The sequence below is a fragment of the Engystomops pustulosus genome, chromosome 9 (assembly GCF_040894005.1).
Source record: "Engystomops pustulosus chromosome 9, aEngPut4.maternal, whole genome shotgun sequence".
Taxonomy (NCBI): domain Eukaryota; kingdom Metazoa; phylum Chordata; class Amphibia; order Anura; family Leptodactylidae; genus Engystomops; species Engystomops pustulosus.
In genome coordinates, this window is record NC_092419.1 from 55176481 (window position 1) to 55192447 (window position 15967).

The following is a 15967-nucleotide window of genomic DNA, read 5'->3' on the forward strand; positions in this document are numbered from 1 at the left end:
TGAAGGTCTGAGTGATTCACCGAGCAGCTCGTACTATACAATGATTTGGAAACACATCACATCGAGAGATATGGGGATATTTCCCTAACAGAGAGGTGGTCACTAATATTCTCTTACCTGTCAGAATAATGGAGAGGTGGTCTACGAGAATCTCACCTATCAAAATAACGGAGAGGTGGTCACTGAGACCCTCACCTATCAGAATAATGGAGAGGTGGTCACTGAGACTCTCACCTATCAGAACAATGGAGAGGTGGTCACTGAGACTCTCACCTATCAGAATAATGGAGAGGTGGTCACTGAGATTCTCACCTATCAGAATAATGGAGAGGTGGTCACTGAGATTCTCACCTATCAGAATAATGGAGAGGTGGTCACTAATATTCTCTCACCAATCAGAATAATGGAGAGGTGGTCACTGAGACTCTCACCTATAAGAATAATGGAGAGGTTCTCACTAATATTCTCTCACCTATCAGAATAATGGAGAGGTGGTCACTGAGACTCTCACCTATCAGAATAATGGAAAGGTGGTCAATGAGACTGTCACCGATTAGAATAATGGAGAGGTGGTCACTGAGATTCTCACCTATAAGAATAATGGAGAGGTGGTCACTGAGACTCTCACCTATCAGAATAATGGAGAGGTGGTCACTGAGATTCTCACCTATCAGAATAATGGAGAGGTGGTCACTGAGACTCTCACCTATAAGAATAATGGAGAGGTGGTCAATGAGATTCTCACCTATCAGAATAATGGAGAGGTGGTCACTGAGACTCTCACCTATCAGAATAATGGAGAGGTGGTCAATGAGACTGTCACCGATTAGAATAACGGAGAGGTGGTTACTGAGATTCTCACCTATCAGAATAATGGAGAGGTGCTCACTAATATTCTCTCACCAATCAGAATAATGGAGAGGTGCTCACTAATATTCTCTCACCAATCAGAATAATGGAGAGGTGGTCAATGAGACTGTCACCGATTAGAATAATGGAGAGGTGGTCACTGAGACTCTCACCTATCAGAATAATGGAGAGGTGGTCACTGAGATTCTCACCTATCAGAATAATGGAGAGGTGGTCACTGAGACTCTCACCTATAAGAATAATGGAGAGGTGGTCAATGAGACTCTCACCTATTAGAATAATGGAGAGGTGGTCACTGAGACTCTCACCTATCAGAATAATGGAGAGGTGGTCACTAATATTCTCTCACCAATCAGAATAATGGAGAGGTGGTCACTGAGACTCTCACCTATAAGAATAATGGAGAGGTGGTCAATGAGACTGTCTACGAGACTCTCACCTATCAAAATAACGGAGAGGTGGTCACTGAGACCCTCACCTATCAGAATAATGGAAAGGTGGTCAATGAGGTTCTCACCTATCAGAATAATGGAAAGGTGGTCACTGAGATTCTCACCTATCAGAATAATGGAGAGGTGGTCACTGAGATTCTCACCAATCAGAATAATGGAGAGGTGGTCACTGAGACTCTCACCTATAAGAATAATGGAGAGGTGGTCAATGAGACTGTCTACGAGACTCTCACCTATCAAAATAACGGAGAGGTGGTCACTGAGACCCTCAACTATCAGAATAATGGAAAGGTGGTCAATGAAATTCTCACCTATCAGAATAATGGAAAGGTGGTCACTGAGATTCTTACCTATCAGAATAATGGAGAGGTGGTCACTGAGATTCTCACCAATCAGAATAATGGAGAGGTGGTCACTGAGACTCTCACCTATCAGAATAATGGAGAGGTGGTCACTGAGACTCTCACATAACAGAATAATGGAGAGGTGGTCACTGAGATTCTCACCTATATGAATATAGATGCAAAACTTTGCGGCTCTTTCGGTCTAGTATTTTTGTCATTGGTGTGTGAGCAGGAGTTAAACATTTATGACCAATCAGATGCAAACAACAATCCACATGATCCTGTACTTCTGTGCAGAAGGGCTAGGGCCCATGGGTATTCATGAAAATGGCGGCACAAAACTGTCTAACAGATATGTCATAAGTGTGTCAAATGAAAATACATCTTACAATACATCAGTAAAATGACATCTAATTTAAATCAAGATTTTACAAAAAAATTAAATGTATGCTGCACATTAAAAACTAAAGAATACAAATAAAATACATGAGATGTTCCTTTCACTGTCTGTATAAATTATAAATAATATTGCAGGGATATAGCTATATTTCAATTGCTTTACAAAATAAAATAATACATGGAGAAATCTTAGCACAAAAAAAATTGATTTTAAAAATGAAAATATTAGATTGAATGCATTTATCATGGAAGTACTAGGAAATAAGAATTCATTTCCATTTTAAGAACAAAACTCATTTTAATAACCACTTATTTTTTCAATTTTTTTTAAGGCAAAATATAGAAATTGGAATAATCCTATTGTAATAAACAAGAATGGTTCTTGCCTTTAGCTCTACCAGAATGAGTATTTGAAAACAAATGACACTTATCTTTTACATGCTTCTCCTGTCACTAAGCCCCAATTATTTCTTTTAGAGTCAGTGTGCTTTATAGCATAAAACATGATAAAAGTTCTGCACAATGAAAAATGCTAATGGGATTATGGATTACAAAGGAACGTCACATGTGCATTATTAAATATGAAGTTCAGATTCTCTTTACCTGTTGCTAAGAGGACCCATTCGGCAGCACTTCTCTTCTCGTCTCAGTCTGGACTGTGGAACCTGCAAAAAAAAAAAAAAAAAAAAAAAAAAGTCAAGGTTTAGCGGTAGATGACTGCACCTGCTGTATAGTCAGCAGCAGAAAAGACACAGGTGGGGACACAATTTGAGGCTGTGCACGCACTTTCTAACCACTGCTGGGAAGGCTGACATGGTAATTGCAGATCAGAAGCATCAGTTGCACTGTATTTATCTTTTATCTTCCCATCCCTATCCTGCTCTGAAACAATGTCAACTTATCAAATGCAAATTATTTTTATTGCAAGTCTTCTTATGTGCAGTTCCTGCTGATGGAAATATTTTGACCTTGTGTGTATCTGAATGGGAATAGAGATTGCCCTGTATTTGTGGTGACAGGATTTAGGAGTGTTTTGTGTTTAAATTTCCCTATCCATCTCTCAAAATTCAAGTTAATGAAAAGGACATAGAAGGAGTAATAAAAAGTGAGATTGTATTCCTTCTTTTCAGCGCCTGTTCTACTTTTTTTTTTTTACTGTCCTGGCAATTGTTAGACTCACTATAGCAGTGATGGCGAACCTTTTAGAGACCGAGTGCCCAAACTGAAACGCAAAATGTACCTACTTATCGCAAAGTGCCAATAAGGCAATTCACACTCGCGGCTAGTTCCTGATCAGTAGTAACTCCTCTCTAGTGCTTCTAAATTGAATTGCGTTTTAAAATGCAAACTGCCCAATAATGCCAAAATAGATAACTAGAAAATCTGCAGCAGTCCTAGGTTAGTAATTAATAATAAAAATAGATCACTACATACATAGGGAGCCACTGGGTTTAACAGTGCAGTGTTAAGTTTACACAGGACTGCTGGGATACCAGATCGCATATATTACACAGGACTGCTGGGATACCAGATCGCATATATTACACAGGACTGCTGGGATACCAGATCGCATATATTACACAGGACTGCTGGGATACCAGATCGCATATATTACACAAGACTGCTGCAGTCTGTCTGCTTTATTTCCTTGCATAGGACTGCTACCTTATACATCACTGTTTTACATTAAGAAAGAGGCAGCAGTCCTATGTAATGAATGAAAGCTGTCTAGCTTCAGAAGTCCTATGTAACGTATGGAGCAATAAGATGCAGCAGTCTGTTACTCAAATGGCTTTTGCACCATGCAGTGCTGCATTTTACACAGGACTGCTGCAGCCTAATGTTCCATAGTTTACTTAGGACTGCTGTATTTCTCTCAATGTGACACAAACAGTGCAGGGTAAAATGCTTTTATACCTTTTACAGGGCTGCCTGAGAGAGGGTGAGGCAGCAGTCCTATGCATGTAACTTTCATAGGACTGCTGCTTTTCCCTCCATGTAAAGGAGACAGTCCTGTGTAAGGACAATAGTGCTGTTCTATACACAGGAGTGTCTGATAGGGATTGGGATCCTGCAGCCCTATGTACAGTGAGTGAATAACCATCAGGGCTGTTTGTGGGGTCGGGTGACACAGGAAGCTAAATGTAATTGGAATGAGCAGAACTGAGAGCTCACCCACCATCTATCTCCCATCCAGGACTCCTGTGCTGCATCTTTATCCCATCTTCAGTTCTTCCTGCTGACAGGCGGGAGGAGAGCAGGGGCTGAGGCAGGAGACGCTGTGTGAGTGTCCAGCGTCTGTGACTCCGCCCACATGCAACCTCTGACCTCTGTGGCCGGCTCCGTGCTGCTGCCTGCTGAAACTCATGTAAGCTGTGATCAGACAGCAGCGCTGACACACAGGAAACTCCACAGAGACCTGACACCTTCACAGCATGAAGATCGGCTGAGCAGGGTCAGTTCCAGTGAGCCTTCGGCAGTGGTTCAGGCATCAGTGCGCGTGCCCACAGAGAGGGCTCTGCGTGCCCTCTCTGGCACGCGTGCCATAGGTTCGCCACCACTGCACTATAGCCTCTACATGGGCTACTGTACAGTTACGAAATGACATTCTTAAAGAAAATCTTCCACCAGGATGACCGATTGTAAACCAAGCACACTTACACGCAGGTGTGTGCAATTATTTTCCCCAAAAAAGGCTTTAAAAATTATGGAAATGAGCCTCCAGGCTCCATATGTGTTAATTGAGCCCCCAGCCCATTTATACATGCTTTAAAGCCTATATTTGTAAAAAGAAGGGGCGTAAGAAGCTAAAAGAAGAAGGGAGGATCCTACCAGAGGGAACACAAACCAGCATGTAAGTGTTTTTGGTTTATAGCCCTTCATCCTGGTGGTAGATTTCGTTTAAAGGGAATCTCTCATTACAATTTTACCTACACAAACTAACCCCAATGTTACATAGGGCTCTGCCTACACTTTTCACATATTAATTTGTTTTTATTTTAGATCTGCTCCTTCTGTGCCAAAAGTTAACTTTAGAATATGCTAATGGGGCGGAGGTGTTTTGGGGACATTTGCAGAGCACATAAAGGTTCAAACTCTACAACAATAACAACACCATTTGCTACACTTCTAACATTTAGCGCCTTCTCTCCTCCTTCCCTCTTCAGCTACATCACTCCTGGGTCTAGTGAGATGAGGAGCCCTGAGGGGCTCTGTCAAAACACGTCAGCCCAATTTGCAAAACACTAACATGAGGTTCTGGCATGGAGGGAGCAGCTGGACAAAAATTTAAGAGGCATGTGTTTGCATAGAGCAGTGATGGCGAACCTATGGCATTGGTGCCAGAAGTGGCATTTCTGTGGGCACTCAGGCCATCACCCCAGGGCAGAGTTCCCCAAATAGGACCAAATCCACCAAATCTTCCTGCAGTCCCAGGCAACTTAAGAGATTTTGCTCTCAGTGCTATTTTAAAGTGACACTTTATTGGCTGTTTGGAACTGCGAGGAAAGTGAGAAGGTGTTGACAGAACAACAGGTAGCAATAAGTTACTGCTTAAAATGCCATGTTGGCACTTCACGGTAAATAAGTCTATTTTGCTTGTAGTTTGGGTACTCAGTCTCCAAAAGGTTCGCCATCACTGGCATAGACCTACGTAGTAGGTAGCACTTAGTTTGGGTAGGTAATCATAGTGACAATTCCCTTTATATGCTGCATTGTTGCTGAACTGCAAAACTGCCACAAGTACCAATAGGGAGACCACTTAGTATATATTACTGCCCTGATGAAATACTGTTGGAGTATGAAAGCTACAATATTTATTATTGAAATTAAAAATAGTTTTCTTTGATTTTCTTTGCAAAGGTTTCTTATATAAAGATATTACATGTACATCTAGATGCACATTCTTTTCATGACCTACACCTAAGCGTTCTAACCCTCCCCCTTCCTCTAGAATGGCCTTCCATAATGAATCTGTCATTGTGTTGGAAATGCAGATTTTTTTTATTTTTCTCAGTGCCATGAGGTCTGAAGCTGTGCATTAAAAGGCAAGACTTTGATCAAAAGGCCACTGGCTTCCTTCATCTTTGCTTTATGGCTGATATATTTGCATTCTTTGTTCAAGAATTTGTTATACAGCCTTAACATACATAGGTGTAGCCATGTGTGCCACCATGGAGGTGTCCTCTGCAATAAATGAATCTTTACCTTAACACCGTAGTTTATTTTACACTTTTTTCACAGTATAAATATATACATTTAGTATTGGAAAAGCTACGCCGCTTTTACTCAATTTGAATAGAACCCATTCCCATACATATTTCAAGGCAAAAGTCCACTTGATAGTCTTTCTCTGCAATTCATACACAGAAATACCACTTAGCTGCTAAGTTACTGTCCTCAGAGCTCTGACTACATTCAATAACGCGAAATCAATTCACATCATTGTCTGTATCTTTGTCAATATGAGGTACAGACCATAAAAGCTCAACAGTCTCTGAGGACCATCACCACCTGCATCAACTCCACAGTTTTCATGGAAATTGGATTTTCTTCTTTAATTTCCACCATTCCTGAGCAACTACACAGTACAATAATAGAAAGACTGCAAATTACAACACAGCCACTGGGCGACCACACCCTTACACAAAGAGCATATCACTTTGTAATGATGATGGCCGCTCAACAATAAAATTTGTTGGCCATCATATCCAACCTAGAAGGAATGTGAATGCACATCTAAATCATGTTTTAATTATAATCTGCATTCTGTTATACTAAGTGAAGGAAGTTTAGCCCTGTAGTAGAGAATTACTTGGAGGATTGTAAGTGGTTTACATTTTCTTTTATGGTGAACTTGCGAAAATAAACTTGGGTACTATTTTCAGCGGTAGATGACATATATAACAGCAGTGGAACATAGCAGTTGGGGTAGAGAGGTAGAAATTGGCTTCAGCAAGGGGGTTTAAGGGTCTCTTTCTCACATAAGAAGACACTAGTATTATAAATAATCTGTGATAAGTAGGGGGGCTCGGTTTCATATTTTTCATTGGGACCTAGGAGCTTCCTGGCTAGAAATGTGGTACTTAATAGATATCTTACATCTGCTGGATGACAGTGTAGTTAAAGTATTCCTCTGCTGAGATTCAGCAATTCTTTTTGAGTTTTGCATCAGTACTTTTCTCGGCTTAGACTGCCGCCGAGAGCTTATAAACTTGCTCAACAACCCCATCTGCCTTTGCAAAACTCTGGTCCCGTCTGTGCACGGCGGGGAGGCAAAAATCTAAAAAGTGTTATTGCAAAGTGAGTTATGTTTTCTTTTCTTCTCTTTTTTTCTTGCTTTCTTATATTGATTTGGCACTCTGCTGTTTGGAATGTGTGAATGCAGGGGGTGAAACTGAAATTCTCGGTTATAATTTGAGTTTTCCATCCATATTTAGCTCTTGTAACAGAACATATGAGTGGAGTTAGATCAGAGGCTAGACATGCTCGGTTCCACATTTTAAGAGAAGTCCACTGATAGCTCCTTCCGAAAAGCCTGTTGTATATAAATATCCTCATTTTAATATGCTTTCATGAATTTATTACTGCAGTCTCTATCATCTACAAGTTCATAAAACCTCCAAGCTAACACAACAATGCCACCTATTTAAAATGAGTATTGTCTGGAATGGGGCAAGGTTCTATGTAAATATCTATCCCAATAATTAGTTAAAATTAGTTGGATCCCCTGCACTTCATAAAAGACACAGTACAGATTACAGTCTCTTCTCTGAAGTATGAAAAACACCTTGAATGTCCAGGTCTGTTTTCTTCTTGATGTGACATATAGAGGGTGCTACACTACACTGCATTGATTTTACTGAAATTTACTTGTTATATAATACTGTTTGTTGTGAGCCCCCTCTAGTGACAGGGTTCCTGAATCTTATAACACAATGTTGGAGGCACAGTTTTTCTCTGGGCAATTTGGTTTATTGAGGGCGGCTAGTAATGTTTATGTGGTGTTATCTTTATGGGTCTAATTAACTGTATGAGGATGAAGAAGGCTACATATGAGAGGAGTAGGCTTCCTTTGTGAGGAGGAGGGGGGCTATATATGAGGGGAGAAGGCTTCCTATGTGAGGGTTAGGTAGGTTTTGCGAAAGTGTCCCTCTCCATGACAGAAGCTGTAACATGGTAAACTTAGTAATTGCAGCTGTAGCTACTGCCTGTCAAGGCAACAGTTAACATTGTGATATGTGATTGTCCAATGATGTTCCTGTAATGCATGCTGGAAGATGATGTGCTACCACCTGACCAGGGGAGTATATAAACCCCTGCTGGGCAGAAGCACATGGTCAGAGTGAGAGACTCCATCTTGGAGTCAGTCTCTTGCTAGTGTCTACAGAAAGAACCAGATCTCAAGGTCTGTCTGCCACAGCCACTGTCCCTAATCCAGGAACTTCTAGTGCCTCAGGCCTACTGCCTAGCACCCATGGCAAGTCCAGAGACTCCAGCCCAGAACTGCAGCTACACCAAACGGGCTCAGTTCCATCTGAATCATCCTAGCCTGCATCTACTATCATGCTGCGTGTACCTTTACTGTGGACCGGCTCTCCATGACCTTTCCAGCTTAAGAAATATGTTAATTGTTGTCTGCTGCTGAATAAAGAAATTTAAGTTGATTTGGACAACGTTTCCTCCGTCTGATCCCTGGATACGGCTGTTTGCCAGCACAGGATTCCCAATCCATCAGTCAGGGATGCATCCCACAGACACTTCAGGGGCATTGCATCAGCCTCTCCCTCCATATTTCTTGCATACACCACCTGCTGGAGACCTGCCAGGCTGTAGGCCAGCCCTCCGGCCCTCGTACCAAGCACCCCAACCACAGCGTGACCTGAAGCCATCAAGAAAAGGCTAAGCCCCGGTGAGGGATGTTGCAGAGAGGCTACCTATGAGAGCTGTATGAAGAAGTGGGATTATCTGTATGAAGAGGAAGGTTCGCCTGTGTGAGAAGAGGGGAATCTGTATAGGGAGGGTGGCTACCATTGTGGGGAGGGTGCCCAGCATGATTGAAATATCTCTATACACAAATAGGAAGAGACCAGGGAGAGTCCACCACTGGCTATCACCCACTGTAATAAGAGCAGTTATCCTCTTCAGTCAATACCTTATGGGACATATATCAGACCCTAAAGAAAAATACATCAAAAAGGTGACTGCAGGGTTATGACAAGGAGCAAGGGTTAATTGGTGAGAAGCAATGGTTGTCACTTTTTGGCTTCCTCTGCAGCCCTTTCCTCTTCCATGTTCACACTTGTCTTGTGGTACACTGGTCAAGAAGACAAGTGTGAAAGAATCAGAGACAGCTTTAGGTGCAGAGGCTGACAGATTGAGGGTGCACACAACATCATCTCCAGGGGCAGTATGGAAGAAGCTGAATATAATGTATGGAAATGGGTATGGCACCGCATGAAAGCAGATAGACAATCTCCTTACACATATCAAAGGTAACATTCCCATACGGTATAAGGCATCAATACATAATTTACTGTCTTAATGTTATTAGTGCATAGAAAGGCAGCGGCACAGATAATGAGGTGCCAGGTTAATGTTGCTGCCATGTGCTATTAATAAGGTGGCACAATTTCATACTCCCATTAGTAGACAGACATCTATATCTATATTTAATTGATTCTTGCTCATTTTTAGAGAAAAGCAACATGAGCGATCTGCTGCATGCCGTGAAAACCATCAGCCTTTGATGTTGCTATCTAATAGCTGCAGGATTTACACCAGTTATTGTCCTGACTGCATGGGTCCTATTCACCTCACATTATATTTATCACTATTACTAACATAGTACGGTGCACTTTATCATTACATAGAGAATGAGTTCATTCACATCAACTCCTGTCACCTGTGGGGAACACAATCTATGATCCCCACAATCGCATTTTCATCAATCTAAACATGTTTTAGGAGTGTAGGAGAAAACCTACATAAAAACAACAAGGAAACATTGATACATATTATACACATACATGTGAACTAATTCCTAAGCAGAACCAAGTACACAAGGGGTAAAGGTTTATAATTGTTCAGGATTTTTGCTAGTTATTCCAAAGATGAAGAATGAATAAAGAATACATCTGATCATTGTAGCCTGGGACTAAAGTACAATAAATTACCAATGTCCAGAGGTCTGTTTGTAACTAGGGGTCATATGTAAGTCCAGTGTTCTTAAGTAGGGGACCGCCTGTATCTTTAAAAATGTAATATCTTTTGTAGGACACAAGCTTGGGCACGGATAGCTCATCAATATCCAAATGGTTGGGTCAGGCATCCAACACCCATGATAGTGTCTCTGGCCTCTTCACTGCTTATCAAGCAAAGCTCAGTAAATTTTACAGTGTCTGTATCTTGGCTGTATCCCTGGAGGTGTGCAGGGGCAGAATTGCAGAATTATGGTGCACATCAGTAATAAATGTGACGCCAACCACGACTAAGCACTAACACGCCCCATTAAGTGCACATTTCTTCTGTCTAACAGAAAAATGAAGCCACAGCATAATTCACTTTTTTTCAGTACAAAGTCAGCCAGAAAACTGGCGCAAACACTTTAATAAATGTGGATGGGCCTATGTGTCTATAACTCTATGAACCCCGATGAGTGCAAGTATGTGCTCTCCTTGCACCTAACACATGAATACTGGATACTTCTATAAACATATATTAGTGTATGTATTGTTCATCCCATTTACCAGCCTTTTTGTATTCATGCCTGTTGTTAAAAGCCAAATCCTGCCAAAAAGCTTTGTATCTCAAACCCACAGACACTGACTCAAAAAAAGAGATAATTGCACAGCAGAATCAGTCGTGTTACCATCTCTATATTTCTGCAAATATTCCCGCTGGCATGGCACCAGAATTTTTTTTTTTGCTATTTAATCATAGACATTAGTAATATTTTGAACCATATCATTGGCCATTTCCAGCTGGGTGCAAAAGGGTTCCCAGTTCTGAAGTTTAATTAATAACACACAAACAAACGTCTGGTCATCTTATTATTAGCTGATAGACACCTTGATCTCTGCTGCTGGTAACCACAAAATGATAATGTGACTGAGAGACTGAGCGATTGTTTGTGCACTGAAAAACTTTCTGACACCAAACTTTGGTTGTGGCATAGGTTCCATAACGTGTTTAACTTACTGCCAGCGGTTTTAAAGTTTTGGGGGGTGGACAGATGGCGGGGACCATGTTGGCTGCAGTCCTCTGGCACATTGTGGCAGTGAAGCTTCGGTCATTATACCTCACTTCATTGCGCCTGCGCCCTATTTTCAGCATGCACAGTAAAGCAATGTTCCTTTTAAAAGAAGATATATCCAAAACTTAAGAAGGGACAACAATTAGGAAGCCAAATGTTGGAGGCTTTGATTTTTACGCAGTGCTGAAACAGATTATTTTAGGGGAGAATATTTTTGCAAAACTTACAAGAGCAATTGGAGCTAAACTTCAGGTAACCCTTCTAATATCTTTTAATTGGAGCCAAAATTCCCACAGGGGGTACACACTCCCAGTACAAGCTGCATTATCATTCCTCAATCCTGTTTTCTGGAGACTCATTTTTTTTCTATTAAAGGAAAGTTTTCAAAATAATGTTTTGGGGCATTATAGGTTAATATAAGGGGTTTCCTTACTTAAGACCTCCAACAATTGAACCACTTGACCTCCCAGCAGCAGAACACAGGACTTCCTGTGATGTCTTGGACTTTCTGAGGATCAAGTGGACCATTCACTTATTATGGTATACACGCTCCCTCTGTGCAGACCTTTCCCTTGTTCATGTCTGCCAAGGACACCCGTATGACCCTCAACCTATTGCCATAGGAGTGGTGTTCACAGTGTGTGCATGTAGTGATGAGTATGGCCTGACAGAAGTCCACTAAACCTGCCAAGGACTGTATTAAAGTCTGGAAATGCTAACCTACCCTGCTAAACTTTGTTATTAGTGAATAATCCCTTTAAATGTTTTGATTAATAATTATTATTCCTTTGTTTATATAGAACACACAGATTACGCAGAGCTTGCCAAATCGGCCTCTGTCCCCATGGGGCTTACAATCTTATCAACCTACCAGTATGTTTTGGAGTGTCGGAGGAAACTGGAGGACCCGGGGGAAACCCACACAAACACGGAGAGAACATACAAAATCTTTGCATACGTTGACCCTGAGACATGAATCCAGGTCCCCAGTGCTGCAAGGCTGTAATGCTAACCACTAAGTCACCATGCTGACTTGTAGCTGTAGCAACACAATTCATCCAATACACAAAGAATAGATGCATTTGCATCTCAGTGAATACGACCCAACTCTTTTGTTCCATGTGCTAGTAACTCACATCATTTGAGTCATGCTTTATGTCAACTGTTTACATAAATGATATTCCTCTGATGGACCAAAGCAGGCCACACCCCTCTTTCTAAGCCAATTAATAATAAGATAAAAGTTGTAATGTAAAAACTGCAAATGTATGATAAATTCCACCCATTGAGTTGCGAGTCAGCTTTACTGAACTTATCCCCTCCCTAATCTTAATCTCTAATATTAGATTGATGACTGGAGTTTTGCTATAAATAAGAATGGCACTGCATCATGTATGTGATATGCAGTGTTGCAAAGTGATTGTTGAGACAAACACTATGTGAGAAATACACTATAAAGTCAATGTAAGCAATTTTGGGCAAACCCCTATGGCACAACCAATAAATAATGGAGCAGATTTACTTACCTGATCCATTTGCAATCCAGCGGCGCGTTCCCTGCGCTGGATTCGGGTCCGGCCGGGATTCATTAAGGTAGTTCCTTCGACGTCCACCAGGTGGCGCTGCTGCGCTGAAAAGCATCGGAACGCGCTGGAGTTCACCGAGCCGGGCTGAGTGAAGGTAAGTGCAAGCTCCGCAACAGGTTTTTTTTTAATCCGGCGGTTTTTCCAAATCCGTCGGGTTTTCGTTCAGCCACGCCCCCCAATTTCCGTCACGTGCATGCCAGCGCTGATGCGCCACAATCCGATCGCGTGCGCCAAAATCCCGGGGCAATTCAGGGGAAATCGGCGCAAAACGGAAATATTCGGGTAACACGTCGGGAAAACTCGAATCAGGCCCTTAGTAAATGACCCCAATATGTCACTCTGAACCCTATTGCTACATAAAAAACATATAGCCCACTGTGGCATTCTGTCTAGCAGCCATTTGGCCTAGTCATGTCATGGAAGTGCCTAGTGGTTCCAACATGGAAGTCAATGGACATGACTTCTCATTGGCAACCTGTGCAACGCCCTATTGGTCGCCTACTACTGTGCATTTAAGGGATTGGTGCCAAGATAAAAAATTAGTCCCTGAAAACATTTGAGCAAAAAAAACAACACATTTGTGTGACGATACAAGTGCAGCTGAGAAATAACCTGCTTCACGTTCAAAACACAAGGAAGAATTCTGAAGCCAGGAATGAAACATTCAGCTTTTCATCTTCTCTACATTAAGAGAAGGTTAAGAAGGCAATCATTAAAACTTCTTCCTGCTCTGTTTTTGTAGCACCGTGAACATGAAAAAAAATATAAAATGATAGTTTGCATAATCATCTGCAGTAATATTTTAGAACCAAATCCTGCCGTAAGATTGACTCGCTCATTATTAGCCTCAGATGCAATAATAACAGAGCCGAGGCTTCTATGAGAAGATAATGACTTTATTGTTTATATTAAATTGCAAATATTCTGGAAGCGATGAAGATACTTTTCAGTACATTACTCTTCAATAGGAACAATGGTCCTCTACCTGAATAATAAAGCTAGCATGTGCACATGACAGTTCACCTCAGTCTACTGAGAACAAGCTCCAGAGTTACACTTACTTTGCATTGTTTGTAGATGTGCAGAGGGCTGAAGTCACCCCTACTGACGACTGGATTCAGAGGTCACATGTCCGAATCAAGATGGTATCATTGGAAGTGAGAAAAGACACCAATATACAGTCTTTTGTACCAGAAGCTTGGTATAGAGTACGAGGAACTGTGCAGATCATAGTTTGCCTGGTGGGTAGGTTTATCAATCATGTAGACACAATGGGGCTCATTTACTAAGGGCCCGAGGAACGCATTTTCGTCGGGTTTCCCGACGATTTCCGTTTTGCGACGAATTGGCCAGGGATTTTTGTGCACATGATCGGATTTTGGCGCATCGGCACCGGCTTGCACACAACAGAAATCAGGGGGCAGGTCGTTGGACAACCCGACGGATTCGGACAACGCATGGGATTTAACATTTAGAAATGTGTTGCCTCAGGACATACCGGGAAGAAGCACCGGGAAGAAGCAGGTGAACTCCGGCGGACCTCGGCGCAGAAGCAACAGATGCAAGAACTCGGCCGCACGATCTTAGTGAATCGCAGCAGACCCGAATCCACATCGGACAACGCACAGCTAGATCGCGACAGGACCAGGTAAGTAAATCTGCCCCAATGTATAATCAATACCTGCCAACTGCACACTATGCACAGTCTGTTCCATTTGTGCATTTAGACCGATGTGGGTCTGGGGTTGTGGGCCCCACAAGTCAATTTTTTTTTATGGTTTGACATTTAGTCCCTACATATGTTATGTGATCCACCTTCAGTTCTACAGTTTAAGGACATTTTGAGGTCTGTCAAAGGTCCTGGAAGGGCTCTTGTACATTTTTGTCAAGAGAAGAACAAATGTAAAAGGATTTCAGGGCTTAAGACCCTATTCTTTATTATCTCTACAGGCAGTATCAAACATGGTGGGTGGTTTGGGTGGTGATGTGTCCCCTAGAAGCCTTGTCATTTTGAATATTCTCTAAATGCTCCAAGAAAAATGTGTGCTCTTGTTCATCTTCAGCTACTCTCTTTGCGCATAGAGGCTACTTCGTTCTCTCGGAAGTCACATTTTATTCTCAGGGTCCGTGCTGCTGCTAAAATCACCCAAATCAAAATCTGGTACTGGTCTACTCAGCTACTAATGCTTTATAAGATACTTCATGCACATAATGTAGGGTAATCTGCACAGTGTGCTGAACTTTTCCTTAGATAGGACTCTATGTACAATCTGCTCAGGTATGTTTGCTCTATTACATGCTACCTGCAGAAATGACACAATGAACAATCTGTTCAGCTCCCCCTGCTCTATCACAAGCTGCCTGCAGATAGGAAACAAAGTGCAATCTGCCCCTCTCTTCCGTCCCTATAACATGCTGCCTGCATATTGGACACTATGTACAGCTTGCTCAACTCACCCTGCTTTATAACATTTTACCTACAGATACAGTTTGTATTTTTCTATCATCACAGGTTCTCTTTAAAAGAAAAACACTTCTCTCACAACTTTATGTAGCATAAACAACAGTCCTGACCTAGTAGTACAGGATTTGTATGTATGTTTTATAGATTAATAAACAGTAACCTGTAATTTCATGACAAATGACTGACTTACCCCTACCAGATGTCATGGGTGCTCCCCCAATCCCTGTCTCGGATCACGGGCGCAACCGTGTCCTCCCGAGTACCCCCGCTTCTGCCGCAGCTCCAGATTCACCTGTTCCGACTCCTGCTCCCCAGCGGACTTACGTGCGTGGATTAGACAAGACCTTGCATCTCTGCTGCCTGCCCAGACCTCGTGCCTGAACCTCACCATGAGGTGCGGCGGGATTTGCGGCGGGATCTGTTGAATACCAGGTGCCGGCTCCCGCGGTGGTCCAGAGGATCCACCGATCCCGAATCCTGACACCAGATCTGCTAGTGATGGTACAGGAGTGTTGTGAAAAAAAATAAACATATTTGTCTTTCACATTGTTTTTATTTCCAATAAATCTTCCTATACTGCACTAGTTCTACATATTCAG

At 42.0% G+C, this 15967-nt stretch overlaps 1 protein-coding gene across 4 annotated transcripts in view; it reads right to left on the bottom strand.

The window, feature by feature from the left end:
* NEXMIF (neurite extension and migration factor) overlaps window positions 1-15967 on the bottom strand; it is a 311906-nt gene that overhangs the window by 170320 nt on the left and 125619 nt on the right. For all 4 annotated transcript variants that reach the window (XM_072125212.1, XM_072125214.1, XM_072125211.1 and 1 more), the window contains one exon: window positions 2669-2730. In XM_072125212.1, the coding sequence (XP_071981313.1) occupies window positions 2669-2688 (20 nt within the window). In that variant the 5' untranslated portion in view covers window positions 2689-2730. The remainder of the gene's footprint in view (window positions 1-2668; window positions 2731-15967) is intronic.